The 27,101-nt window shown below is 34.1% G+C and overlaps 3 protein-coding genes across 4 annotated transcripts; 2 read left to right on the top strand and 1 right to left on the bottom strand.

Moving 5' to 3' along the window:
- Positions 1-1,427: 1,427 nt before the first annotated feature.
- LOC132037049 (probable serine/threonine-protein kinase PBL7) lies at positions 1,428-6,474 on the top strand. The gene is made up of 6 exons (XM_059427481.1): positions 1,428-1,730; positions 2,883-3,130; positions 4,039-4,174; positions 4,589-4,847; positions 4,959-5,091; positions 5,929-6,474. The coding sequence occupies exons 1-6, from the start codon at positions 1,574-1,576 to the stop codon at positions 6,178-6,180; spliced, it is 1,185 nt and encodes a 394-aa protein (XP_059283464.1). The 5' UTR covers positions 1,428-1,573; the 3' UTR covers positions 6,181-6,474.
- Positions 6,475-14,678: 8,204 nt separating this feature from the next.
- Positions 14,679-17,996, top strand: LOC132037067 (peroxidase P7-like). Its single transcript, XM_059427504.1, has 3 exons — positions 14,679-14,952; positions 15,515-15,706; positions 17,365-17,996. The coding sequence occupies exons 1-3, from the start codon at positions 14,737-14,739 to the stop codon at positions 17,914-17,916; spliced, it is 960 nt and encodes a 319-aa protein (XP_059283487.1). The 5' UTR covers positions 14,679-14,736; the 3' UTR covers positions 17,917-17,996.
- A 6,763-nt stretch (positions 17,997-24,759) lies between these two features.
- Positions 24,760-27,101, bottom strand: LOC132036170 (peroxidase P7-like). 2 transcript variants are annotated; one of them, XM_059426434.1, is made up of 3 exons: positions 26,854-27,101; positions 26,125-26,316; positions 24,760-25,442 (listed from the first exon to the last, which is right to left on the bottom strand). In XM_059426434.1, the coding sequence occupies exons 1-3, from the start codon at positions 27,073-27,075 to the stop codon at positions 24,891-24,893; spliced, it is 966 nt and encodes a 321-aa protein (XP_059282417.1). In that variant the 5' UTR covers positions 27,076-27,101; the 3' UTR covers positions 24,760-24,890. The 2 variants fall into 2 exon arrangements, with proteins under 2 accessions (XP_059282417.1, XP_059282418.1); XM_059426435.1 differs by lacking the exon at positions 26,125-26,316 and having other exon boundaries at positions 24,774-25,442.

The following is a 27,101-nucleotide window of genomic DNA, read 5'->3' as shown; positions in this document are numbered from 1 at the left end:
GATATAAAGAAAAGAAGAATAATGTAACTTGTCTTTATGATTATGAGTTCAAATACTGACTCAATCGACACAATAATCACTTGCTACATCCATCACTTCTGACAATATAAGGAATATGTATATCATCTTTATGATTTACCCTGTTATAACAGGTAATTTATCAATTATTTCAGATTATCAATCAATATTTATTACATTACGTACCCTTACTATCTTTCTTGTTGACCTAATTATATAAAAAAAAATTAAATAGTGAATGTATATAACTTAAATTTACCCCCCTTTGGAATTGATTTTAGCCTTAGTGAATAGTGCACGCACGTGTTGTCCTTGTTATTTGCCTTTGTATTTTTTGCTTTAAGATCCTCCTAGTTTTCATTGGCTTCACGAAGCGCAACTGAAACTTTGTTTTCAACATTAAGGCCATGCTCAATTTTATCAAGACTAATTTTTAGCCAAAAAGAGAAGGAAGATAGAAAACAGACGAGTTTTGTGTAATGAAATAATTTCATAGTTTGATTAATAATGATATTAGCAGTCTTCATGTGTGTGTTGTGAATTGCGATTTGGCATGTGTATCGTGTTAAGTATTATCAGTTTAATTTTTCTGATAATTTTTTAAACTAATATTACCGATTGATGTTGATTTTGTACTTTTAAGGTTTATCCTGGCAAATTTGATAATTTAATCCCTCTAGTAAATTAATCAATACTAATTTTTTTATACTAGCTACTTCAAACTGGTCGCAAATTTTTCAGCATGCTTGTTTTCTATTACTATAGATTTTTCACTTTGAACCATCCAATCAAGTAGCTTTAAATATTAAGATTTAATTGTTGTTGTTGCGCTTTCATCAAATCCGGTGCTAGACAAAAGTATTTTTACTAATTTGATTAGACACGTGTAAGTTGTTTATAAAGGATAAATGTGAGATTGTAAAAAGCTTTTAGTTTTGAAATAATATTATTGATTTCCCTAAAGGATAAATGATTTAGAATTGAAAGTTGGCTCGAATTTACTGAACTTTTAGTAACTACTCTAATAAATTTCCGAGAGCTAATAACGAACTGTTTGAAAGTCAATGGAAATGAGTAATAAAATGCAGCTGTTTACTGGAAAAAACAAAAAAACTCCTATTGAATTAGAAGGGTTAATAAAGCTTAATCGAGGGGTTAATCTGTTGAGCTTCTAAAATCCACGGGGACCTTGGTAATAGCCTTTACAGGTGTTAAAGCAACTTGCAGCTTTACAAAAAACTGTAATCACTCTTTAATTATTTTTTCACTACTAAAGACAAACATTCTTTTTTAGACCCTCAATGATCCTAGGGACTTCTAAGCAAAAAAATTGTCCCTTTTTAGTAACATTGTTCAGCTATTCCCCGCGCTCACACAACAAGACAAATACAAACCTGGGAAAAAACAGAAATCAAAGAGGAGAGAGGTAAGAAAAAGACTGCTTCAGTCCCATTAGTCCTGTCAACCTCACAGGAGTACCTTTAAACTTCTCTCTCCAACAATGGCTTCCTTATAACCCTCTTTAGTTCCCTTTTTTGCTAACATTTTTGCACTAATGGAACCACAAAATGATGAGTACCATAAGAAAGAAAGGGCCACTGCAGTTACAATAGTGGTTGTTGCCTCTCTTGCTGTTGGTTCTTTGTTTGTTGCTTTTAGCTACTATTGCTATATCAGGAACAAAGTTGCCAAGCGTTTCAAGAACCGCACTTGTAAGTCTTTATAACTTTCTCAGCTTTACATTTCTTTAAGTTGGTTAGAAGTATTTCAAGAATTAGGTGCATTTGTTAAGGGGTTCTTGAATGTGTTGTAGAAAGTTTTGATTTTTATGAAGATATGGGTCAAAATGGGATTGCAGTAAGCAAATGGGAAAAAGAAGATGAGCGTGGTGGTGGGGTGGGATGGGGTTGGGGGGTTTTCAGTTTTTTTTTTCTTTTTTAGGAAAAGAAAAGAAGAAACTTGAATTGTTACTGTGACAAATGGAAAAGATTTAATCTTGGTTACTGAATGTTGAAAAACTGAGTAAAATGTGTTAATGACTGGAAACAGATACTTAGTTGGAGAGTTTTTTCAACTTAGGTGGACAAGATTCATCTAAATGACCTCAACTGTTTTGGAGTTGAGCCTTAGTTGTAGTAATAGTTGTTATTAATAAATTTAGCACTACTAACTGTCTGACCTTTTTTACTGAGAAAATGCCTCCTAATGCACAAATTTACAACCTGCTCACTGTGATTTAGTAGTTGTTAATAAAATTAGCACTAATTATCTGGCTTGTTTTACTGAGAAAATGCTTTGCAGTGCACAAATTTACACCCTGCTCACTATGCTTTAGTAGTTGTAAATGAAATTAGCGCTAATTGTCCTACTTGTTTTACTGAGAAAATGCTTCCTAATGGACAAACTTACACTCTGCTCACTGTGCTTTTGGAGTTGTTAATGAAATTAGCACTAATTGTCCAGCTTGTTTTACTGAGAAAATGCTTTCTAATGGACAAACTTACACTCTGCTCACTGTGCTTTAGGAGTTGTTAATGAAATTAGCACTAAGTGTCCAGCTTGTTTTACTGAGAAAATGCTGCACAAAATTTACCTTGTGCACTGTGCTCTAGTAGTTGTTTATAAAATTAGCACTAAATTGTCCGGCGTGTTTTACTGAGAAAATGCCTCCTAATGCACAAATTTTTACCCTGGGCACTGCTCTAGTAGTTGCTCATAAAATTAGCACCAACTGTTCAGCTTGTTTTTACAGAGAAAATGCTTCCTAAGTTACAAATTTACAGCCTGTGCATTGTGTCTTCTTCTGTGTGACTTTAAGAATTGGAAAAGCTAAAGTCTTGATACATTTTTGTTACTCCATCCAGATAAAGAGAGTGCATGTGAGGAAAAGGGAAACAGTTTTTCCAATCTGAAAGTCATTGCAGAGAAGGGACTTCAGGTTTTCACATTCAAGCAGCTGCATTCAGCCACCGGTGGATTTGGAAAATCTAATGTGATTGGACACGGTGCTTTCGGGTCAGTGTACAGAGGAGTGCTTCAAGATGGGAGGAAGGTTGCAATTAAGCTGATGGATCAGGCTGGAAAACAAGGGGAGGAAGAATTTAAGGTGGAGGTAAGATATCAGTCAATACTTTTTCTGACACAATATAGTGAACTCTATAATGTTGAAAGGGAAAAATTTCCTCAACCCTTAAATTTTAGTCTACAAAGTGTCAATCAACCTTTTGTTTAACCCTTCATCAATGGAAGAATTTGAGTGCTTCCCAACAAAAAGTTCAAGGGTTTATCAAGTCTAAAACAAGGTTAAGCACTTTGTTGGTATTTTTTCACAGTTTTTAACCCTTAACGCAAGGGTTTTAATGTTATCAATTGAAAATCTGAAGGGTTTCATTGAGTCTAACCTAAATTCAGTTGAGGGCATTGTTAAGACTTTATATTTGTCTTAAATTTATAATCTGTAGATAGCATTACATATTTTTTACTATTAATCTAATAAAAGGTTCTTAAGTTCTGAGGAGTTAAGTTGCATGTATAATCTTGTGAGTTTTAGTCTCAATGTATCTTAATTCATGTTTTGGAGCATTAAATAGAACTAATTGTTAGGTTGATTAAAGCCACTGATGTGTTGGTGTAATTTACCTACAAACAAGTTTTAGTAAGTAATTGCAAATATAAATTCAATACAATCCAAAAGAAGATCTGTTATTGTCATCATTAGCAAGAAAACAAGGATGCAAAAGTCCTGATCTTCGGAAGATTACACGTTAAGATGTAATCTAATATAAAACAAATTGCAGATGTGAATCTAACAAACACAAGTTACAAAGTCTCAACAAAGTCTTTCAAATGTTATATGATTTTCTAAACATTTCAACCGTTGTGTCAAACAGTTACAAAGTACAGAGTTTCAGTGAAACCCTTGAACCCTTTTTGAGACCTCAAGAAGAGTTGAATGACTCCGATTATTCTTTTACATGCTCTCCTTTACTTTGGTGATTGATTGCTGGCATAAAATGTCAGGTGGAGTTGCTATGCCGCTTGCGCTCACCGTATTTGCTGTCATTGATTGGCTATTGTTCAGAAACCAGCCATAAACTGCTTGTTTATGAGTTCATGGCAAACGGTGGTTTGCAGGAGCACTTGTATCCAATCAAAGGTATGTAGTGGTAATACATCGTTCAGATAAAGGTTTTTTCTTAATGCAGTAAGACACCATATTACATAAGAAATTATACCGATAAGTATAACATGTAAAGATAGTCAATGTGCAACCTGAGAAAAGTAAATTCAATGTATATTGTCTCTACATCAGCTTAGAAAATGCATTGCTCACGGAATCTTTCTCAAAAGGCAGTTCCAAATCTGATAGATATTATCTGAACATCCAGTTCTATTTCACCCCCCACCGTTTCTTACCTGCAAGGAGCAATAACTAAAAATCCATTCATTAAAGCTATTAATGCCGTGTAAAAGAGGAAGCTCAGTTTAAAAATCTTAGTTCTCATTGTTTCAAGTTTTTCTTTGGAAGTCATCAACTCATTTATGAAAGGTGTTACATTCCATTCTGAAGGTTCTAATAATTTTTGTCCAAAGTTGGACTGGAAGACTCGGTTGAGAATAGCTTTGGAGGCTGCTAAAGGTTTGGAATATCTCCATGAACATGTCAATCCCCCAGTTATACACAGAGACCTCAAAAGTAGCAATATTCTTTTGGACAAGAATTTCCATGCCAAAGTTTCTGACTTCGGTTTGGCCAAGCTTGGATCTGATAAAGCTGGTGGGCATGTCTCTACTCGAGTTTTGGGGACACAGGGATATGTTGCTCCAGAGTAAGAACCCTTCATTTAGCTGAATTATGTTTTTTCTTAACTTACCAGTACCTTCTTATCTTCGATTTTAACATGTGTCGATGTCAAATTTCTTCCGTTAAACCCTTGCAGATATGCATTAACAGGGCACTTGACTACCAAATCAGATGTTTACAGTTATGGGGTTGTCCTCCTAGAGTTATTGACAGGCAGAGTTCCAGTTGATATGAAGAGATCTCCTGGCGAAGGCGTTCTTGTTTCTTGGGTAGGTTCCCTTAATTGTTTCTTCTTTTTTGTTGATAAGTAGGATTCCGTAATAGTTTTAAGACATAATATCCTAAGTAATTACATTTTTGGACCGCTCAAAAGAATAATAGCCAGCAAATGTATAGGTTTTGTATATTAAATATAAATATACATATTGTATACGTAGAATATACATGTAATATACATATGATATACATAATCAGTGTATAGGTTTAGTATATTTTGGCTTGCGCCCGTAGCTCATTTCGGCCGAGGGGCCAAAATGAAAAAAGCCTTACGGGTTGTTTGGTTTGAACACAAGTTATGATGGGATTAATTATGTTGGGATAAGTTATACTGGGATTATTTATGTTGGATTAGTTATCCTGATATTATTTCTTATTGATTGTTTAGTTTGTTGTATTGAAAGTAACATGCATTGCATAACTTTTAAGAAAAAGTTGTTTGTTTACAAAAATACCCTCCACCTTATATAGTAGAAAAAGGGTTTTGAGACCTTCAGGGCTATTTTAGTCAATTTCATCGTTTTATCCCCGGGATAACTTATCCCGTGATTACTATTCCACTCTCTCGATGGGTATAAGTTATCCCAAAGACTATTTTTAATCCTGGGATAACTTATCCCACGATTAGTAACCAAACAAAGGATAAGGTGGTATTAAATTTTTTTTCCCATTACTATTTTTTCTTATCCATCATACCAAACCATCCCTTAGATTATCCCATGTTCATTCTTCTGTCAAATGCCCCCAGTCCCTACTAATGAATATAAACATTACTCAGTTGGACTACTTAAGGTCTTACTGAACTCTTCCTATTCCCATTTCTGTGTTAGGCATTGCCCCGTCTCACCGATAGGGAAAAAGTTGTAGAGATAATGGATCCAGCGCTGGAAGGTCAGTATTCAATGAAAGAAGTTATTCAAGTTGCTGCTATTGCTGCAATGTGTGTACAACCGGAGGCTGATTACAGGCCACTGATGGCCGATGTTGTGCAGTCGTTGGTTCCACTGGTGAAACAACCTCGACCAGCAGTGAAGCCTGGTAGTTGCTCTAGCTTTCACGCCACACAATCTCCCAAGGCTTAAACTCTCCTCAAGCTAAAACGGGCATATCTTGATCCTTAATTCTACTCCCAACGTTTATAACTAATAGCCACTTAGTTTGTCTATGGACTATCTAGCTTATGGACACCTTTCATGAGTAACTTTAATCTAACAAGCCAGCTGGTGTAATCATTTCTCCTGCTAAACCAGGTGGTGCTAAACCAGGTGGAGGAACTATTAGTATGTTAGAGAATAGTTTCTGTATGTAATATGTTAAAGCTCTCATCAAATGTGGGGATTGTATCTTTTCCAGAATAAAGGTAATCTTTGACTGGAGGATTGAGTCTTTATTAGTTGCTGTTTTCTGTTCCTAATACTAGTCTAATAACTTGTCAAAATGTTCTAGTAAATTTATTTTCCTTGTACAAAATGATATTCAAGGCCATGGTTGTTTAGCTCCCTGAAATGTCATTAGTGCCTGTTATGAAGTGTGACCCGAATTGAACAGGGAAAAGATTGGGAAAACATCACTAATTGTTCGCCCAATCCAAACTAATTACCCGCCCATGCCCTCTCCCAAACTATTTTCGCTTCTGTCCAGCCCAGCCCAAATTAGTTACCCGACGTGTCCCCTCGCCCAAACCCCTTCCTCCATGCTATCATTGTAATATATTTATATATCGTGATGGTATCACGGAGGACTAAGAGAAGAACTGAAGCAGTCTTCCGTGATACCATTTCAGTATATTTATATACCACAATGATATCATGGTTCTGAGGAGTGTCTCATTGAAGAACTGAAGCAATCCTTCATGATTCCATCACAGTATATGTATACAAGTCGATGGTATCATAGAGATTTTTTTGCGAGAAAAGTGTCTTTTTAAATAAATGAATATGATCATCCATAATAACATCTCAGTATATTTATATACCATGATGGTATCATAGAGAACTAAGAGAAGGACTGAAGCAGTCTTCGATGATACCATCTCAATATATTTACATACCATGTTGGTATCGTAATTTGGGGGCATCTCGGGTAAATAGTTTTAACTTTTTCTGAGGGTACGAAAGTAATAGGGGTATGGGCGAGTAATTATTTTTGTTTGAGGGGGCACACACGTTCTTTCCCCGAAAAGATTCCAGGCGAGCTGGTAGCCCAAATTTATTTTTCTTATCTTTGACTAATTTATCGGATATTTACTACTCCATCTGAATAAAAAAGAGTGTCCACTTAGCCATTTGCACACTCCTTAAGAAAATACTAACTTCTAGACAAAAATAGGTAATTTGATTAAACTGTCTCTAATTAAATAGGTATTGGAATTTGATCGCATAACATTTAATAGCGGCAAATCTGAAAAAATAAGGTTAATTCTTTCTTGATTTGATAAGTGGATACTCTTTTTGACCCAAAAAATAAAGGCTAATTGGACACTTTTTTTTGATCCGGAGAGAGTATTTTTTTAACTAGCATAGACATCGGATACTTTGCTCGGGCAGTAAATTTTGCCCTCATTTTGAAATCTTTAAAATTTGCTTTTTCGAACCCAAAAAAAAATTCGCAAAGGCTTTAAATTTCGCTATCTGGACCCGCATACTTTTGTTAAGGAATTACCAAAGTATTTTTACTTAACTAGGCATAAGTATGTCATCGGATAATTCCTTCACAAAGTTATGCTCCCAGATAAAAGTTTATGGATAAAGTGGATCCATGCCTACTATGTCAAAGAGTAGGATTTGACCAATTTAAACGGGCCGAAGACAAATTATTGGTTTTGAGCAAGTGCATACTCTTCTCATTGATTCGAACTAAATTCTTGCAATTATTAGGTAATCAAAATTTATGGTGTTTACTCGACTAAAATATATTTCACAATGTGATTGTGCTTACGGAAGACCCATACAACGGGGCTCGAGTGTAGAACCAATTTGTGTTATGTGCAAGTGTTGTGATGAAGAAAGTTTGCCCATTAAAAGTATGCCCCCACCGCATAACTTTGTGAAGGAATTATCAAAGTTATCCTCACATACTTATGCATGCCTAGGGGGCATAAGAAATTATCGGCATAACTTTGATAATTCCTTCACAAAGATATGCGGTCCGATAAAAGTTTATGGATAAAGTGGATCCATGCCTACTATGTCAAAGAGTAGGATTTGACCAATTTAACTATATTGATGGTTAGACAAATTATTGGTTCTTGGAGAATCCTCGGAGCAAGTGCATACTTCTTCTCAACTTGGAAAAAGCTTGATTCGAACTAAATTCTTGCAATTATTAGGTAATCCCGAAAGAGTCAAAAAATTTATGGTGTTTCAACATGCCACTCGACAAAATATATTTCACAATGTGATTGTGCTTACAAAGATCTATTGTTCATACAATGGGGCTTAGTGTAGAACCAATTTGTGTTATGTGCAAGTGTTGTGATGAAGAAAGTTTGCCCAAAAAGTATGCCCAAAAAAAGTTATCTGGGGCCGCATACGCCAAGTCTGCAAAGGTACACCGGCATAAAATTTGTAATTCCTTAACAAAAAGTATGCCGGGCACGCGATTCAACCTTGTCTTGCGATTTTTTTTTTAATTTTTGCTTGAGCATCGGAACTGCGCGAAGGGCAAAAATTAAAGACCGGAATATGAGGGGCATAATTTAAAGACCACAAATATGAGGGGCAAAATTTAAAGACCACCCCAAAAGAAGGGCACTCCGCGCAAAAAATTGCTTTGCTCATAAAGACTTAAACAGATGGGCTCATAAAGACTTAAACAGATGGGAAAAAATATGTTTTGATTATCTCATTTTCTTAGTTTACATCTTAGAAAACCTTATCCCTATCCCACTCAAGTAGCGGCTTGAGTTGGATTGACCTCACATATAGGAAATTACGCCCAATGATCTTGGAGGAGTGGTCTTGAACTATTTATTCTCGCTTGTCTCATGAGCAAATCTTCAAGATTAAAAGTCAAAATGTCTTGAACTTGAAATTTTACTTAAACGGCAAGCAGGGTTAAATGTTCAATACCAACACCTCTAGGGCCATTCTTATAATCATCCCCTCACAGATCAAGATCATTTTGACGGCTCACTACTAGAAACATAGGTACTTCTTACCGACATTGGAAATTTGCGCTGAATCGAAATTTTGAGAAACGCGGGGGTAGGAAACAGGTTCCAATTGAAATGCTAAGAAACTTCCTAATTTTTTCATGTGAAAACACTACTATTTAGATTTTCACACCGGCATTCAGTGATAATAGCCATTGAATAATTTTCAGTGGGAAAATAATGATCTTTTTACGAGCTGAGTCGTTACTCAAGGTTCAATAAATGTATAGACTGATTTTCTTGCGTTTATAAACAACAAGTCTATAGACTAACTTATACAATAATTAGACGCAAACAAGCAAATCAAGATGTCTAGAAATATCACTCTACATTTATTACATAAAGAAACTCCGAGACGATAAAGAAACATGAGCTACTTGGGAGCACTAGTTTATGAGAGTTTGAAGTTTGTTCAAACTCAAAAATCTTTTTTATTGGAGTTTGAACTCGTGCAATTTAAGCTTCAAAAAATATTTCTCAACAAATCCTTACTCATCACGCTACCTTAGGAGAATCCGAAGTCGGTTGCTAGCCTCAACCTACAGTCCTGCTTTGTTCTGCGGCGGTTTTCAAGCTAGCACCGTTTTAGCATATCATCTCGCTCGATTCCAAAAAATTTGAGAAGTTCAAACTTCACGACTTTTGTTTAAATTATAACGGATTATTTTGTACTATTTCCCTGCACATATTCTCCCCATATATATAAGTTCTCCTTTAATACTAATGCTCTCCTCCTTTCTCTCAAATCTAAGAAGTTTGTCTATCTAGTGCACATGCAAATAGAGATTATTAAGATATCGATTCCTTTTTATTCTTATAGCTGTCCTATTAAATTTTTTAACCTTAAAACCTAATTTTATTAACTAGCACAAAAAAGTTGAAGCACGAAACACCTTTTGTGAATATTATAAACTTATTTGGGTAAAATAAAAAGTAGGTTCCACATTATTTTTGTATGTCGTTTGCGTACAGAGCAGCGCATGCCATATGTTAGCTAATTGGATAGAATTATAGGTTTATCTTTCTTCATTTGGTGTGCTCCTATTTTCTTTGTCTGCCATATTTTTATAGCCACTGGCCCATTGCCCTCCATTATTGCCTGTTAAGGTTATACCCCAATTTGTCTTAAGTTTTTACAGATTCTGTCTTAAATTAGCACCAAATCACCATGATATTGTATGTATTGAAAATAATAAACTTAATCTTAAAATGTCTAGGTTCATATATTTGGTATTATTCATATGACTATTAAGATATTTAGGTGCATGAATTTGGTGTTTCGATGTTGCTAAGTTTATAATGTGTGTGTTATAGCATATAAGTACCGCTTTTGTGATTTTGTAATGTGAGAGTGAGCGTTTCATTATATTATAAAGTGAACTTAATGTTTATCTTCCTCTAAAATCCGTTTTGTTCTTGTGAAATTTATGAAGGGCCCACCTTATATTCTATTAGTATGGTAGATATTAAAGTGAGGGCAAATGACATTGTACCCTATGGTTTGCTGGACATCTTGTCTACTACTTACTACTATATATTTTCTCGAAAAGGAAATTGGGTATTGCTATCCCTCATTGTTGTGTCTAGGTTTTCAAAGAGATTTATAATATATGGGGTTCATTTCACGCATTATCTTAAGGTTTTGAGTTAAATGTTCAGATTCTTTTGCATGCATTTAAAAACATGATACGAAAAAGAACATATACTACTTGGAGTTGGGATTTTCCTTTTATAGAATTATTTTCGTGCGACTCTCCTCTAGAATGCAACAAGATTACTACAAACAATGCCTTCATAGAAGAGCTCTGAACGCACTACAACAAAATATGCTTTTAGCGACAATTAATTTGCGGCAATAACTTAATTGCCGCTAATTATATTCTAGAATCAATTATTATCGGCATTACCAAACTTTAGCCTTAACAATAAATGCCACTAAAGGCTTTAGCAACCTTGGATCTAATGGCATTAATCAATTGCTGGTAAATGTTTTTGTGGCAATAACTATTGCCGCTAAAAGAAAAATATATTACCACTAAAAAGTCTTTTGGCGTAGTGATGTTTATTTTTACGAAGAAGCTAGCGTGTAGATATGTTTTGATTTCTTTCACAAAATGTTGTCCTAATATCTTTTAACATTTGAATTTGTATGGAAGTGTTTGAGCAGGCAAAAGTTTCAGCCTTCACATGACTTGAACGTATCCAATTTGCTTATTCAAATAGTGAAAAAGACTTGGCCCAACTATATGCAAGATAAGTCCCTAAATAAGAAAAAAAAAATTAAAGGATTGAAAAAGTGTTGAGTTTGTCAAAATATACTCCTATCTAGAAACTAGAAAGTACAGTAAGATCAATAAGATCTTTCCGTATTTGCATGCATGGAGATCCTGCCTAATGTTGCATTTTCCAATTATATTGGCTCGGATTTAAGTTATCCGCCCACTGATGATATATATATATATATCGGAAAAGGGCCAAAATTACCCCTAAGCTTTGGAAAATAGTTCATCCATACCCTTCGTTATACTATAGGGCCAATTATACCCTTACCGTTATACTATGGGATCAATTGTACCCTTATGTCTAACGGATGCCACGTGTCATCATCCCAGACCTTCAAAATTATTTTCCTCTCAAATTATTATTTACCCACTATAATAATCTAATCCGACCCGGATTCATTTTTTCAGCCAAAAATATACGGACCCGTAGGGTTTTGAATAGAAACCCATTGAGAAAAATCAAAGTCCAAAAAGCTAACCAAATCATACCCAAAAAAAAACCATTCAAAATGGCAGAAACAAAACAACAACAAGAATCTCAAATTCCACAAAATCAATCGATAATCTCTTCTGTGTTCTTCATAAAAATCATGAGCAAAAGAAGAACATGGGTGTTACTATTTGTCACAGTTTACACAATTTTACTATCAATTTCTTGGAATTTTCTCAAAACAGTTCTTTCTTGGTATGAATCAACTATGTCAGCTAATTCCTTAAACCCCACAAACTCGCTTTTCTCTAATTGGCTTTTATATGCATCTCGTGTTATTAGGTTTAGCTTTTGGTGTTCTATCACCGGTCAGCTTTAGCTATTGCAGTACGAGCTACTTTGGTGACTTGGATTACTATTTTGGTTTTGTTAACATTTCTTGGTAAAAATAGAAGGGATTTGGTGTTGGAAGGAAAGAAATTGACAGTGATATTATTGGATTTGTGGTTAAGGTTTTTGATTAAAGAAGGGAATGTTGTTGTTGCTCTTTTGTCTTTTTCTTGGTTATTTTGCTCTTGTTATTAGAAGGAATAAACAACAAGAAGATGTTGATTATTGATTGAATTATTAGAAATCTGAATTTTGGGAAATTAAGAAATTGTAATTTTATTTTGTTGAAATCATCCCAGGCCATATAATAACCCAACCCGACCCGGATTCATCTTTTGCACAGTTGGTTCCGTATATTTTTGGCTGAAAAAAATGAATCCGGGTCGGGTTGGGTTATTATAGTGGGTAAATAATAATTTGAGGGGAAAATAATTTTGAAGGCCTGGGATGATGACACGTGGCATCCGTTAGACATAAGGGTATAATTGATCCCATAGTATAACGGTAAGGGTATAATTGGCCCTATAGTATAACGAAGGGTATGAATAAACTATTTTTCAAAGTTCAAGGGTAATTTTGGCCCTTTTCCGTATATATATATATATATATATATATATATAGATAGATTTTGTAATTTAACCTATTCTCAGTGGCGGAGCCAGAATTTTAATAAAGGGGTTCAAAAATATAAAGAAGCAGACAAATAATTAAGCCAAGGGGATTCAACGCTACTATATATACATAAAAAAATAATTTTCACCTTGTATATACAGTGTAATTTTTGGCCGAAGGGGTGAACCCCCTTGGCCTTTACTGGCTCCGCTCTTGCCTATTGTTATGTATTATATAACATTTATTATAAGTTATCAGTTAATATTATTAATTATATTTATTTTAATCACCTTTTAAGCAGTGACATAGTAGTATAAATAATTTCTACACTATTATTTCATACACTTAAACTAGTATACGTAGATAGACTCCCTTCCCGCTTAAGAAGTAGCTAATTAAATAATTAGTCAGAATAAAGTATTGCTAAACTAGTCAACAACAATTAATAGCTAGGGTGACTATATCTTATATATCACTTGCGGATGAAATTCGTCAAACTCTCTCATGAAGTTTGCTCTTTTAATTTTGAACAAATCAAAACCGACATGCAGCTGGAACACTTCTTTGAATAAAAAGACATCTCATTAATTTCAGGAAAATGAGACATACCTATAACTTTTATTCTTTTGCGTGTTGTTCCTACTCTTCTGGATTTGTAATTTTCAAAGATAGAAGTCAAACCGGCCCCCAATTTAAGGGACCCTACCTTCTAGTTCTCTTGATTTTCTTCTTTTGTCTATTGCTATTTAAAAACGGATTTAGAATTTCAAGTTTATGAATTTTTACGGTATTTCAAGTTAATACAATAAAAGTAGTTGGGTAAAGTGCACGGATACTCGATTTTGAAGCTTTCGTTTAACTTGTGCCCGCTTATAAATTTTTTTGCACATGTATCCAATTCGGGACAACTTCAGACTACATATGGTGTTTGAATTTAGTCTTGACAAAGTCTAACTCGTATTAACACAATGTCTGAAGTTTTATACAGTTGAATTCAGCCATTTTGTGTGAACTTCAACCATATATATGTGGCTTAATTTCCGTTACTTTTGCCTCATTTTAGCCATTTTGTTTGAATTTCAGTAACATGTGGCTAAAGTTCAGTCGTTTTCACCTGATTTCAGTCATTTCTGTCAGAAGTTCATGCACATATGGCTGAAGTTCAAGCAAAATTAGCTGAAGTTCAACCATTTTTTGCATGCACTTCCGGCAGAAATGCATGAATTTCACTCATATGTAACTTCAGACACCGTGTCTTAAGTTTGATTTTGTCAAGCTTAACTTTAGACACCGCAAGTTAGAAGGGAGTATATGCAACCAAAAAAAAAGAGGTGGTTACAAGTTAAATGGTGGTGTCAAAACAGGCTGTCTAACGAAATTTTTACATAAAAAGTGGGCTTACAATAAAAAATTTATTTAAGATTTAGTACATTTCTTAATCTATATATGTATGTACTGAATTTGAACATAAACTACTAATAAATCCTATCGATCCGCCCGTGGCGCATCCCAATCAAATCGAAGTAAAAACGCCGCTCGGCAGCTAAGTTTGAATATACACTAGACTTTAATTTGTACACATGAAATTTTCTAACTAGTACAATTGCTTACTCAAAAAAGTAAACGCTAAAATTTAAGTAAAGACAACTTGCATTTTTTGTGACTCTCAGTGCACGTAGCTTACTTGTATATAAAGGGCCTCATGCATTGTCATAATATACAATCACTCAATTACTTCTATCTTTGCACTAGAAGAAGTTATATTTCAATTATGGCATCTCTAATTAGGAACATTGTTATGACATTTTTGTGTGTTTTATTTGGCTTTGTTTGCTTTAGCAATGCCCAATTGTCGGCCAATTTTTATGGGACGTCGTGCTCAAATCTTCAGACAATTGTTAGCAATGGAATGAGACAAGCTGTGAATAGAGAGGCAAGACTTGGTGCCTCTATTCTTCGCTTGTTCTTCCATGATTGCTTTGTTAATGTAAGCTCACCCCATCTTCATTTCCATTATTAGTATTGTATTTTAACACATTGTAACAGATAATCTATCTTATTATTTAAATTATTAATCTTAGTTATTTTGACTTATAATTACGCTTAGATAATTTTGTAGTGAAAAATTCTTTTACCCGTCATTTTTTAAAAGTATATGTTTTAAGAGACAAACGAATTGATAAGTGAGGCCAACATAATCGTGAGTAATATTCACCTAAGTTTAAGTTATATACACTGTCACTTTAGGAAATATTTACACCCCAACTCACTTTTTATCTATTGTAGCAAGTAACCTGTCTTATTTTCAAGAATATTATATATTCCATATTTATCCTTTGAGTAACCTAATGTAAAAAAGTTATTTATACTAACAATGTATATATTTATTACACTTAAATTTTGTTCATTTACCCTAAAGAAAGTCTTAAATGTAGATGTGATTTAATTAGGAATGTTAGTGGGACGTAGTATCCAGCTTAAAGTTTGAAGGAATGCACGAAGAATTTGTATGTTCTAATGTGTCTTTTTCTGTGGTTACAATTACTTAGGGGTGCGATGCATCAATACTACTGGATGACACAGCAACATTCACAGGAGAAAAGAATGCAAATCCAAACAGAAATTCAGCAAGAGGATTTGAAGTTATAGATACCATTAAAACTCAAGTTGAAGCTGCTTGTCCTAATGTTGTCTCTTGTGCCGACATCCTCGCTCTTGCTGCTAGAGAAGGCGCTGTTCTGGTTAGTCCCCTACTTAATCAAACGCATGCTTCCATCAAAACTTTCATTCTTATATTATTAACACTGGGGGTGGGCATGGTACGGTATTTGAAACTTTGGTTCGGTATTCGGTTTTTAAAAATATGGTACCATTATCATACCAAACTAATTCGGTATGGTTCGATTTTTAAGTTTATACGGTAATTAGAACCTTCGACTTACGTATATACTCATGTAATAAAGGATTGTGACTTCGACTTTTCTCAATTATATTAAACTAACACCATACACACAAATAAACATATTTAAAAGAAAGTACAAGTAGTTTTCTTCGTTAATCAATTACACAACGGATTACACAAAGGACATTTAAATCACGATAGAGTAGTCAAAGTTCCAAAACCTAAACAACATTAGCCAAAATTAAGCATAATCTTCAGTCCTATACAATTTTACACCAAAATTTCATTCAGAAGCAGAGAGAATAGGCCATTTCCACCATTTCGAGTCTTAATGTATTGGAAAAATAGCAGATACAAATTAAAGGCAGCTTCTAGGCCTCAGCACATCTGAAAGCATGAAACTATTGGATAAAAGGTTAGCTTTGATGGTACAATTTTCTATTAGATACAAATTGGCATTAAATGAGATGTGATGTAATTTTTTCTACGAAAACTAGTCTATATATTTAGCAGTAGTAAATATAATATATATGGATTGTATATATGTAGTATAAACTTCGGTATGGTATACGGTATCTCGGTATCCATTTTATAAATACCAAATACCGTACCGAATACCAAAAAAAATTTAAATTCATACCAAATACCATACCAAATATCTTAATACCAAAACCGCGGTATTAAAAACTTCGGTATCGGTATGGTATTCGGTATATACCGTACCGTGCCCACCCCTAATTAACACCATACATATTTACGTTGGTGCAACTAATAATATTGTGAATTAGACGAGTTTTAAGTCCTATGCTTTGGGGCAAAATATGTACGCAGACAACTAGATAATTGCAACAACAATAGCATACTAGTGTAGTCCTACAAGTGGGATTTGGGGAGGGTGAGGTGTACTGATACTTTACCCCTATCTTTGTGGGGGTAGAGAGGTTGTTCCAATAAACAACTAGATAATTATAGATCATTAATCTAGCATTAACCATTAACCTCACAAAAATGAGATTTTACTTATTACACTAATGACGCAAAATTTTAACCAATTGTATAGCAGGTAACTTGTATCTTATCTTCTATGTCACTAAAATTTCACATTTTAGGGACAATTATGTGTATGCTATTATCTTTTAGTGACGTGCTAATGTAGATTTCTTTTCACCCTTTGAAAAATTAGAATTGAGTTTAAGTTTTATGTTTTGACAGGGTAAAAAATATTTACACAATCGAGTTACTTATTGAATAATTACAAGAAAATTTTCTTGATAAACGTTTATTGATTGAAAATGTAACTAATTTGCTACCGCATGTTAAAATTTATAGTAACAAATCTTTATATTATAGTCTACGTTTATAACTTAGATCTATAAAGTTTAACTCAGTAACATGATGTAATATGTTATATAAACTAACAGTGTTAAAAATTATAATATCGGTGTGGGTGTATATATAACTCAAAATTAAAATCCTTGTGGCAATATATATGTGCAGCTAGGAGGGCCAACATGGGCAGTGCCATTGGGCAGAAGAGACGCAAGGACCGCAAGCCAAAGCGCCGCAAACACCCAAATCCCCGCACCAACTTCCAGCCTATCAACTTTGATCTCCATGTTCTCCGCAAAAGGCCTAAGCGCAGCCGACATGACGGCTCTCTCCGGGTCCCACACTATCGGTCAAGCCCGTTGCACCACTTTCCGAACCCGCATCTACAATGAGACCAACATTGACGCGCAGTTCGCCGCCACGCGCAGGACCACGTGCCCTGCATCAGGCGGCGACGCAAATTTAGCCCCGTTGGATATACAGACGCCGAGCCGGTTCGATAATGGTTATTATCAGAACTTAGTGGCTCGGCGCGGGTTGCTTCATTCGGATCAGGAATTGTTTAATGGTGGGTCCCAAGATGCGTTAGTGGGGAGTTATAGTACTAATGCTGGGACTTTTAGAAGTGATTTTGCTGCAGCTATGGTGAAGATGGGGAATATTAGTCCACTTACTGGAACTAATGGAGAGATTAGAAGGAACTGCAGGGCTATTAATTAATTAAAATGTCATAAATAGACTTTGATTAATAGCAAGTTGTAGTAGTTATGTTATGAGACTTAAGATAAAGTTTGCATGAATGATAGTAATTGTTACGATTTGTCCTGAATTTTCTATCTTATTTGAATTTTATTACAATTGTATTTTACTCTAAAAATGTTACTGGGCAGAAGAAAGTTTCTTTGTGGAAAAGGACCGTTTAGTATCTATATTTTTCTTGTGAAGTTTTGGACTTCTATAAATAAGAGATTTTTTTTCTCACAAACAACACAATAGCATCTACATTATAGTCATTAAAGAGTCTTGTTTAGGGGGAGATTATTCTCTCAATAGTTTTATATTTTTTATCAGTCATATGTAGGCCAGTTGACCAAATTAGTTTATTATACTATGAGTCTTTTTATTATTTCTCTTTGTTATCATCGTTAAAGGCTTGTTTTGTTTGCTTCCGCATGACGCCTTGATTATTTCAATCCCAACAAGTGATATCAAAGCCAATGGTTCAACGAGGTTGAAAACATGTTTAAGGCAAGTTCAAATCAAGCTGCAAACTAATCTCACGATAATGAAGATTTTGTCCAGAGTACTACATGTAGAGATGAGTTTTCAACATCCCCGATGTTGCATCGTCAAAATAAAGCAAAATATTTTAAACCAACTTTTAACCCATAATATTTTTAATCATGACAAGCACCAGTGATGAAGATTATGTGAAAAAGGAGAATCAAGATTATTTTGTTAGAAAATTTAGGCCAAAGGAGATTTGTTAGAGTATGCCCTGAATTTTCAATCTAGTTTGGATTCTATTATAATTGTGTTTTACTTCAAAAAGGTTTACGTAGTATCAAAGGGTTTCTTTGTGGAAAAGGACTCTTCTATATCTATCATTTTCTTCTCACGAACAACACAATAAAGATCTACAATGTAGTTATTAAGTCTTGTTTAGGGGGAGATTATTCTCTCAATAGTTTTACATTTTCTTATCATTCATAGGTAGGTCAATTGACCAAACCAGTTTATTATATTATGGGTCTTTTTATTATATTTTTTTATTATCATTATTAAAAGCTTCTTTTGTTTGGTTTCTCGTGACGCCATGATTATTTCGATACCAATAATAGTGTCAGTCGCAATGCGGCAGAACTTTGGACTTAAATTCTCTCTCTAAACGTGCCATTTGTCCCTCTCCTTTAAACATGACTATTTGGTTTTATTTCATTTAGTTTCACAAAATGCTTTCTGATTGGCTTTTCTCCTTTGAGCATGCATTGCTCCGGATAAAATTCACACATATGGCTTATATATCTTTTATTGAGTCGGTCAAAGATAGTGGTAAATTTTAATTTATTCATACCGGAAAATATATGTCACTTTTGTGTAGTCACACTTTTTTTTTTTCCCCAAACGCCTTCATCTTTTTCTCCCTTGAATTCATCATTCTTTAATTTCGTCAGTTTAAATCAAAGATGAAGATCGAGAGAGAAGATTTAAATTTTATCCTAATATTTATCAACTAGAATCGTCAGCACCTATCATAGTCTATGGAGTTACCTTTCTAAAAGTTGTTGCTTAAATCCATTGGCATTTTATCAATTTTTCAGCCGACATTTGAAATATCTGTAAATTCTTTATATCACAAGATTTAACAACCTGAAAACGACCGCAAATGTTCTAATGTTTGCGATTTATTTTATATATATGTCATTTGTAAACTTATCGGCTTATAGAAATATTAATGTTATCTTGATGACTTCTGACTCAAATATACTCTAAATAATGTATTTAAAAGAATTCAAATGTGCCCTTCACACTAACAACGAAAACTACCTCGGGATATATTTATACCTTTGTTTAGAGGTATTATTTGGACTTTTCAATTGCTCAGAAACATGTTTTAAATAATTGTATTTGCTGCTATAAAAGTAATGTCTACAGTAACTTCAGGAGGCCAAAAAATGTAGTACTTAATAGTAATCGTTTAGTATCGATAATTAAATGATTTAGCACTTAATAATTCGTTAAATGTGTGAAGATAATTCACAATCTTAAAAATTAAAATGACATAACTTAATGAAATGTAAATAATGAATGGTAATTAAGTACTTACCTGCACCCTTCCGAGATACCAAAATAATCTATAATATTAAATAATTATGAATGTCTTCCGCAGGTTACAATTTATTTCATAGCGACTGACATTATTATACTTTTTGCAAACTCTTAAGTGCCATAACATAACTACTACAACTTGCTAGTAATCAAAGTCTATATGTGACAACAACAACGTACCAAGTGCAATTCCATAAATAGGGTGGGGAGAGTAAAGTGTCGTATTCGTGGGGTTATCCTATTTGTGGAGATAGAAAAGTTGTTTCCTGTAATACATCATTTCAAGTATAGCAAATCGTAGTATTTATGAAAAAGAGAAACAAAGCAGTACATGATAATTTATTTTAATTATATAATTATTTTATTGGTTAATTAATAGCCCTGCAGTTCCTTCTAATCTCTCCATTAGTTCCAGTAAGTGGACTAATATTCCCCATTTTCACCATAGCTGCTGCAAAATCACGTCTAAAAGCAACAGAATTAGTACTATAACTCCTCACTAACGCATCCTGAGATCCACCGTTAAACAATTCTTGATCCGAGTGAAGCAACCCCCGTTGAGCCACTAAGTTCTCATAATAATCGTTATTGAACCAGTTCGGTGTCATATCCAACGGGGCCAAATTCGAATGTACGTGGCCTGCGCGTGGCTCCGTGTCGATGTTGGTCTCATTGTAGATGTGGGTCATGAAACGGTGCATTGGGCTTGCCCAATTGTGGGACAAAGCGCCGTCATGTCGGCGGCGCTATCTCTTTGCTTGGAGATCAAAGTTGAAAGGTCTCTTTCCTTGGCCATTGTCTTTTCCTTCGTCTTTTTTTGTTAATTGATGATGCGGGATGACCCGAAGTGATTTTCGATGCGCACAAGTTTTTCGGCCGCCACCCCCGTTGTCCACCGAGCCCTTAAACCTAAATATCGAAGAGGTTAATATAAAAAATACGTTATATTCTAATTCAAAGTATCACCATGATTTTGGGCAACCCATCGGCCATTTGATAGGATTCCCCACGTCGAATTTTAAGGTGTGTTGGTCGAGAAACGTTAAACCCATCGTTACGTAGTGGAACGGTTTTCGGAGGTATCCACGCCACTACCGATAAAAGAAAAGGGGAAGCGTTAATACAAAGGGTTTGATGAAACAATCCAAGAATAAATTAATGAAGGAGAACCGAGAAACTTACGTTATCATTCCATTTTTCCGGAAGGGCATATACTTTGTAATGTTTTCGCCGAACGAAGCGCTTAACCGCGCTCTGAAGATCCATTTTTTAGAAGATCGGATTATCGCATGAAGCTTCACACCCTTGGAATCGTCTCGGGGAATATTTATCAATGGGTCATCGTGTGATTCCTTTTTGGCGTTGTTGCCAACACTCGGGCTACGGTCTCCGTTATCGGACCAATTTGAGCAAGGGTAACATTATAAGTAGGCACATCTCCAATATAAATGATCAATTGAGGTTCGACTTGTGAAGGGATAGGTGTAAACATACAAAAACCTTTGTATGGTCGGAATTGATTCATCAAGATAACACTTGCACCGACGGTTATTCCATCCACAACTCGATCAAGTTTACCTTCGCAAACGAGGGATGTCGCTACGTCGTATTTATCGTCCGCAAATCTAAGGCTTCGACAATTCTTTATTGTAGTTGGGCTTAGACGGTACTATGTCTAAAGAATATATATATATATATATATATATATATATATATATATATATATATATATATATATATATATATATATATATATATATATATATATATAAAGGTTCCAAGTTAAGAAAAGAGAAACAACAATTGAAAGGAATTGAAAATGATAGTGGCGAGGGAGCGTAATTTATCTTAATCGAAAAATAGCAAATTTTTTAAACAAGGTTCTTTTTAACAAATGTAAGCAACGAATAAAACCCTAAGAGCGGTTGAATCAACGAGGAAAGTGAAGATGATGAATTGAGGTAAAAAAATTTTTCTAAAAGTGAAGAAGTGAAGGGTAAAACGTTTTATATAGGCATGGGGTCCGAGGCGCTTCCCAAGAACCGGGGATGCCACGTGTCCCATAATTAAGAGATGTGATTTGAAAAGACGTGCGAACGGTGGTTAGGAAATTCATCGGGGTGTGACATGTGGCTATTTGTGACGTGACGCTAATTTCTCGCCAAAATGAAAAGATAAGAACGAGCCTATGGAACCACCGATTTCGTGACTCATCCACTTCCCGTTACTCCGGCAAACATCTTCTCAAAAGTGTGTGGACTATTTGTATACGGTAAAAGTCGGATTAATTTGGCGGTGAGACACCAAGAAAGGAAGAAAACAAGCACGAGCGCTCGGGCACGAAGGGTAGCAATGCATGAAGGATATTTAATATATATATATATATATATATATATATATATATATATATTATATACCGGGCAAACTACTTATCACGCCTAGTCCGGTTTCTTCGTAGGAGATTCATTAACTTTTAGTTCTTCATTTTCAACCGTTGATCGTGGCCGTTAGTCCTGGGCCAATCTCATTCAATTACCACGTGTGAAGACCGTTTTGCCACCTTCATCGCCCGACATACGGTGTCGACTTATACGATCCAACCTTATCCATATTAGGACTTCCTTTATTCTAAAAAAGCTTTATGATGTATGAAAGGCCCATAGAGAAAAACTATAAATAGGGGGCACTTCCCCACTTTTAGTGGTTAGCTTTTCAGATCTAAAAACATTGTATTAGAATTTATATTGAAGCTCTCTCTCTCTCACTCTCTCTTACTAATTTTGGTCCGGGTTGTAGTATTGTTAACTTCATTCAACCACATTCAATATAGCACTGAAATATACATATATATCTAGCTCAAATCCATAATCTTAACGTATTCATTCAAGTTATTAGCACGTTGGTTTATAAGTCATTATAAACGAATTTGCCTATACATTCCTCATTAGTCCAAATAGATTGAAGTATCCACATATCCTATACCTCATTTACAAATTCAACTTATTACCTAATTTCGGGGTAAACAGAGTTACCTTTCTAAAAGTTGTTGCTTAAATCCATTGGCATTTTATCAATTTTTCAGCCGACATTTGAAATATCTGTAAATTCTTTATATCACAAGATTTAACAACCTGAAAACGACCGCAAATGTTCTAATGTTTGCGATTTATTTTATATATATGTCATTTGTAAACTTATCGGCTTATAGAAATATCAATGTTATCTTGATGATCTGCTGACTCAAATATACTCTAAATAATGTATTTAAAAGAATTCAAATGTGCCCTTCACACTAACAACGAAAACTACATCGGGATATATATATTTATACCTTTGTTTAGAGGTATTATTTGGACTTTTCAATTGCTCAGAAACATGTTTTAAATAGGGATAAGGCATTACCCAGAACTATACCCGAATGTGTGTCTCACACATCTTACCTTTCCTGATTACCCCCTAAACTTATTTAAAACGAATAATACCCCCCAAACGCCGATTTCTCATATGGGAGAGTGACATACACTCTCCTTGCCACATGTGTATTTATTTGTTTTCTTCTTTTTTTTTTTTTTTAATTTTTTCGGAAAACGTGTCAATTTTTTTTAAAATAAAAATAAAAAGCGAATTTTCATTAAAAAAAATGAGTTTTAAAACCCGTCTTTTTTTTAAATTTGAAAATTTGATTTTTTTTTAAACCCATTTAAAAAATAAAAAAAAAAAAACTAAAAACATGGATTAAAAAATCAATTTTCTTTTAAAAAAAGGATTTTTAAAACTCTTTTTAAAAAAAAAAAATTGAAAATTTGTTTTTTTTTTTAAAACCCGTTTTTGAAAAAGAAAAAAAAAAGCTCGAAAAATGATTTTTTTTTTAAATATGGAAAAATGGATTTGTTAAAAATATGGAAAACTTGATTATTTTTTTAAAATGTCTTAAAAAATCTTGATTTCATTTTCTTAGGACACTTTTATTTTTCAAATAAAATCCGGAAAAATGTTTTTCTTGCCAAAATGTGAAAAAAACTGAATTTTTATAAAATTTTGAAAAAAATTAATTATTTTCTTAACATGTGGAAAACCCGTTTTTTAAAACTAAATGTGGAAGACTAGATTTATTTTCAAATTTTTAAGAAAATGCACCTTTTTAAGGAAAAAAAAATTAAGTTTTTCCCTTTTTTATTATTTATTCATTCTCAAAGAGATTTAACATTTATTTATATGCTTTGTCAAAAAAAAATTATTGGTTTTAAGTTTAGGTGACACAACACTTATCTTAAAGTTCGTAAAATTGTATTTTTAAATAATTGTATTTGTTAAAAAGTAATGTACATGCTACTAAAAAAATTAAATATGTAGTACTTAATAAAGTAATCGTTTAGTATCGATAATTAAATGATTTAGCACTTAATAATTCGTTAAATGTGTGAAGATAATTCACAATCTTAAAAATTAAAATGACATAACTTAATGAAATGTAAATAATGAATGGTAATTAAGTACTTACCTGCACCCTTCGAGATACCAAAATAATCTATAATATTAAATAATTATGAGTGTCTTCCGCAGGTTACAATTTATTTCATAGCGACTGACATTATTATACTTTTTGCAAACTCTTAAGTACCATAAAATAACTACTACAACTTGCTAGTAATCAAAGTCTATATGTGAAAACAACAACGTACCAAGTGCAATCTCATAAATAGGGTGGGGAGAGTAGAGTGTACACAGACCTTACCCTATTTTGTGGAGATAGAGAAGTTGTTTCCGAAATACATCATTTCAAGTACTGCAAATCAGAGTATTTATGAAAAGAGAAACAAAGCAGTACATGATAATTTATTTTAATTATATAATTATTTTATTGGTTAATTAATAGCCCTGCAGTTCCTTCTAATCTCTCCATTAGTTCCAGTAAGTGGACTAATATTCCCCATTTTCACCATAGCTGCTGCAAAATCACGTCTGAAAGCAACAGCATTAGTACTATAACTCCTCACTAACGCATCCTGAGATCCACCGTTAAACAATTCTTGATCCGAGTGAAGCAACCCACGTCGAGCCACTAAGTTCTCATAATAATCGTTATTGAACCGGTTCGGTGTCTGTATATCCAACGGGGCCAAATTCGCGTCGCCGCCAGAAGCAGGGCACGTGGCCCTGCGTGTGGCGGCGAACTGCGTGTCGATGTTGGTCTCATTGTAGATGTGGGTCCGGAAAGTGGTGCAACGGGCTTGACCGATTGTGTGGGACCCAGAAAGCGCCGTCATGTCGGCGGCGCTTAGGCCTTTTGCGGAAAACATGGAGATCAAAGTTGAAAGGCTGGAAGTTGGCGCGGGGATTTGGGTGTTGGCTGCGCTTTGGCTTGCGGTCCTTGCGTCTCTTCTGCCCAATGGCACGGTCCATGTTGGCCCTCCTACCTGTACGTATATATATTGTCACAAAGATTTTAAGTTTATATATATATATATAAAAAAATACAATATTAGTTTAGTGTAAACATATCATAACACGTTAGTGAGTTAAATATTTAAGGATTTAAGTTATCCATATTACATTTATAAAGATTTGTTCACACTATCAGCGAATTTTAAATTATAATAGTATGTTAGTTACATTTTTAATTAGTGGTTATTAAAAAAGAGTTACATGTATAAGTTACATTGGACTTGGAACTCATTTTTTATCTTTGACAACGTGACATTATCACGTTGCTTACAAAACAGATGCATGTGCGCAATTATCCACAGAAGTGAATAAAGTAACATAAAAAATAAGGTATAGGTTACCTGCTCTACAATTGATTAAAATCTAAAGATAGTGAAAATATTATGTACTATATGCTAAGCGTATGTGAATTAAGTCTCAATTTTATTCAGGTTAACAGGTTATTATAGTTAAATGTTAATGTGTATAATAGAGATTTATCCTTAATTGCTTAAATGTTATAAACATATTTTTTACCCCCACCCAAAGCATAGGATTTAAACTCGTTTTAATTCACTACTATAAGTAGTTATGTTGCACCAACTAAATATGGTACGCCCTCCGTTCCTTTTTATTTGTACTTTATACTATAAATAGATTTTCCTTTTCACTGACCTGAAAAACGCCCTCTCGGGCAGCAAGAGCGAGGATGTCGGCACAAGAGACAACATTAGGACAAGCGGCTTCAACTTGAGTTTTAATGGCGTCTATCACTTCATATCCTCTTGCTGAGTTCCTGTTTGGGTTTGCATTCTTTTCTCCCGTGAATGTTGCTGTGTCATCCAGCAGTATTGATGCATCGCACCCCTAAGTAATTGTAACCATAGCAAAAAGACAATATTAGAATATACAAATTCTTCGTGCATTCCTTCAACTTTTAGCCGGATATTGCGTTCACATCTACGTACATTTAAAACCTTTTTAAGGGTAAGTGATCGAATAGCGTTTAACAAATATAAATGGTCAGTAAAAATATTACCCATTGTAATAGGTAACATAACTTAGTTTTAAGATTTCAGATTAATATCTTAAAATGATCGTGTACTTGTAGATATCCTTCGAATAATCTGATGGTGTAAAAATTATTTACGCTGATAGAGTATAAAACTTAATTAAACTCAAATGAATATTACTTAGGATTAAGTTGGCCCACTTATTAATCTGTTGGTATTAAAAGTAATTTACTGATCTTATAAATTGACGGGGTAAAAGATTTTTTCCACTGTCAAGTTATCTAAATTATACCTAAACAGAATTAGTAATCTAAAAAATAAGATAGATTTATAACATGTTACAACGTATTAAAATACGTTAAGGATAATAGAAATGAAAAAGGGAACTTACATTAACAAAGCAATCATGGAAGAACAAGCGAAGAATCGAGGCACCAAGTCTTTGCTCTCTACTCACGGCTTGTCTCATCGCATTCCTCACTATTACCGCCACATTACGGCACGAGCTGCCATAAAAGTTGGTCGACAATTGGGCATTGCTAAAGCAAACAAAGCTCAATAAAACACATAAAAATGTCAAAACGACAAAGACGTTCCTAGTTAAGGATGCCATATTATTTTCTCTAATGCAAAGATAAA

This window comes from Lycium ferocissimum, chromosome 11 (assembly GCF_029784015.1).
Source record: "Lycium ferocissimum isolate CSIRO_LF1 chromosome 11, AGI_CSIRO_Lferr_CH_V1, whole genome shotgun sequence".
Lineage (NCBI taxonomy): Eukaryota > Viridiplantae > Streptophyta > Magnoliopsida > Solanales > Solanaceae > Lycium > Lycium ferocissimum.
Note: the sequence above shows the minus strand (reverse complement) of the source record. Positions and strands in the feature narration are given on the sequence as shown.

Bases quoted from the DNA above. Each gene is read 5' to 3' on its own strand.
- LOC132037049 (XM_059427481.1), top strand. From the start codon at position 1,574: ATGGAACCACAAAATGATGAGTACCATAAGAAAGAAAGGGCCACTGCA. The intron at 4,175-4,588 runs GTATGTAGTGGT...TCCATTCTGAAG, and splicing joins GCACTTGTATCCAATCAAAG to GTTCTAATAATTTTTGTCCA. The intron at 5,092-5,928 runs GTAGGTTCCCTT...TTTCTGTGTTAG, and splicing joins AAGGCGTTCTTGTTTCTTGG to GCATTGCCCCGTCTCACCGA.
- LOC132037067 (XM_059427504.1), top strand. From the start codon at position 14,737: ATGGCATCTCTAATTAGGAACATTGTTATGACATTTTTGTGTGTTTTA. The intron at 14,953-15,514 runs GTAAGCTCACCC...ACAATTACTTAG, and splicing joins TCCATGATTGCTTTGTTAAT to GGGTGCGATGCATCAATACT. The intron at 15,707-17,364 runs GTTAGTCCCCTA...ATATATGTGCAG, and splicing joins CTAGAGAAGGCGCTGTTCTG to CTAGGAGGGCCAACATGGGC.
- LOC132036170 (XM_059426434.1), bottom strand. From the start codon at position 27,075: ATGGCATCCTTAACTAGGAACGTCTTTGTCGTTTTGACATTTTTATGT. The intron at 26,317-26,853 runs GTAAGTTCCCTT...ACAATTACTTAG, and splicing joins TCCATGATTGCTTTGTTAAT to GGGTGCGATGCATCAATACT. The intron at 25,443-26,124 runs GTCAGTGAAAAG...ATATACGTACAG, and splicing joins CCCGAGAGGGCGTTTTTCAG to GTAGGAGGGCCAACATGGAC.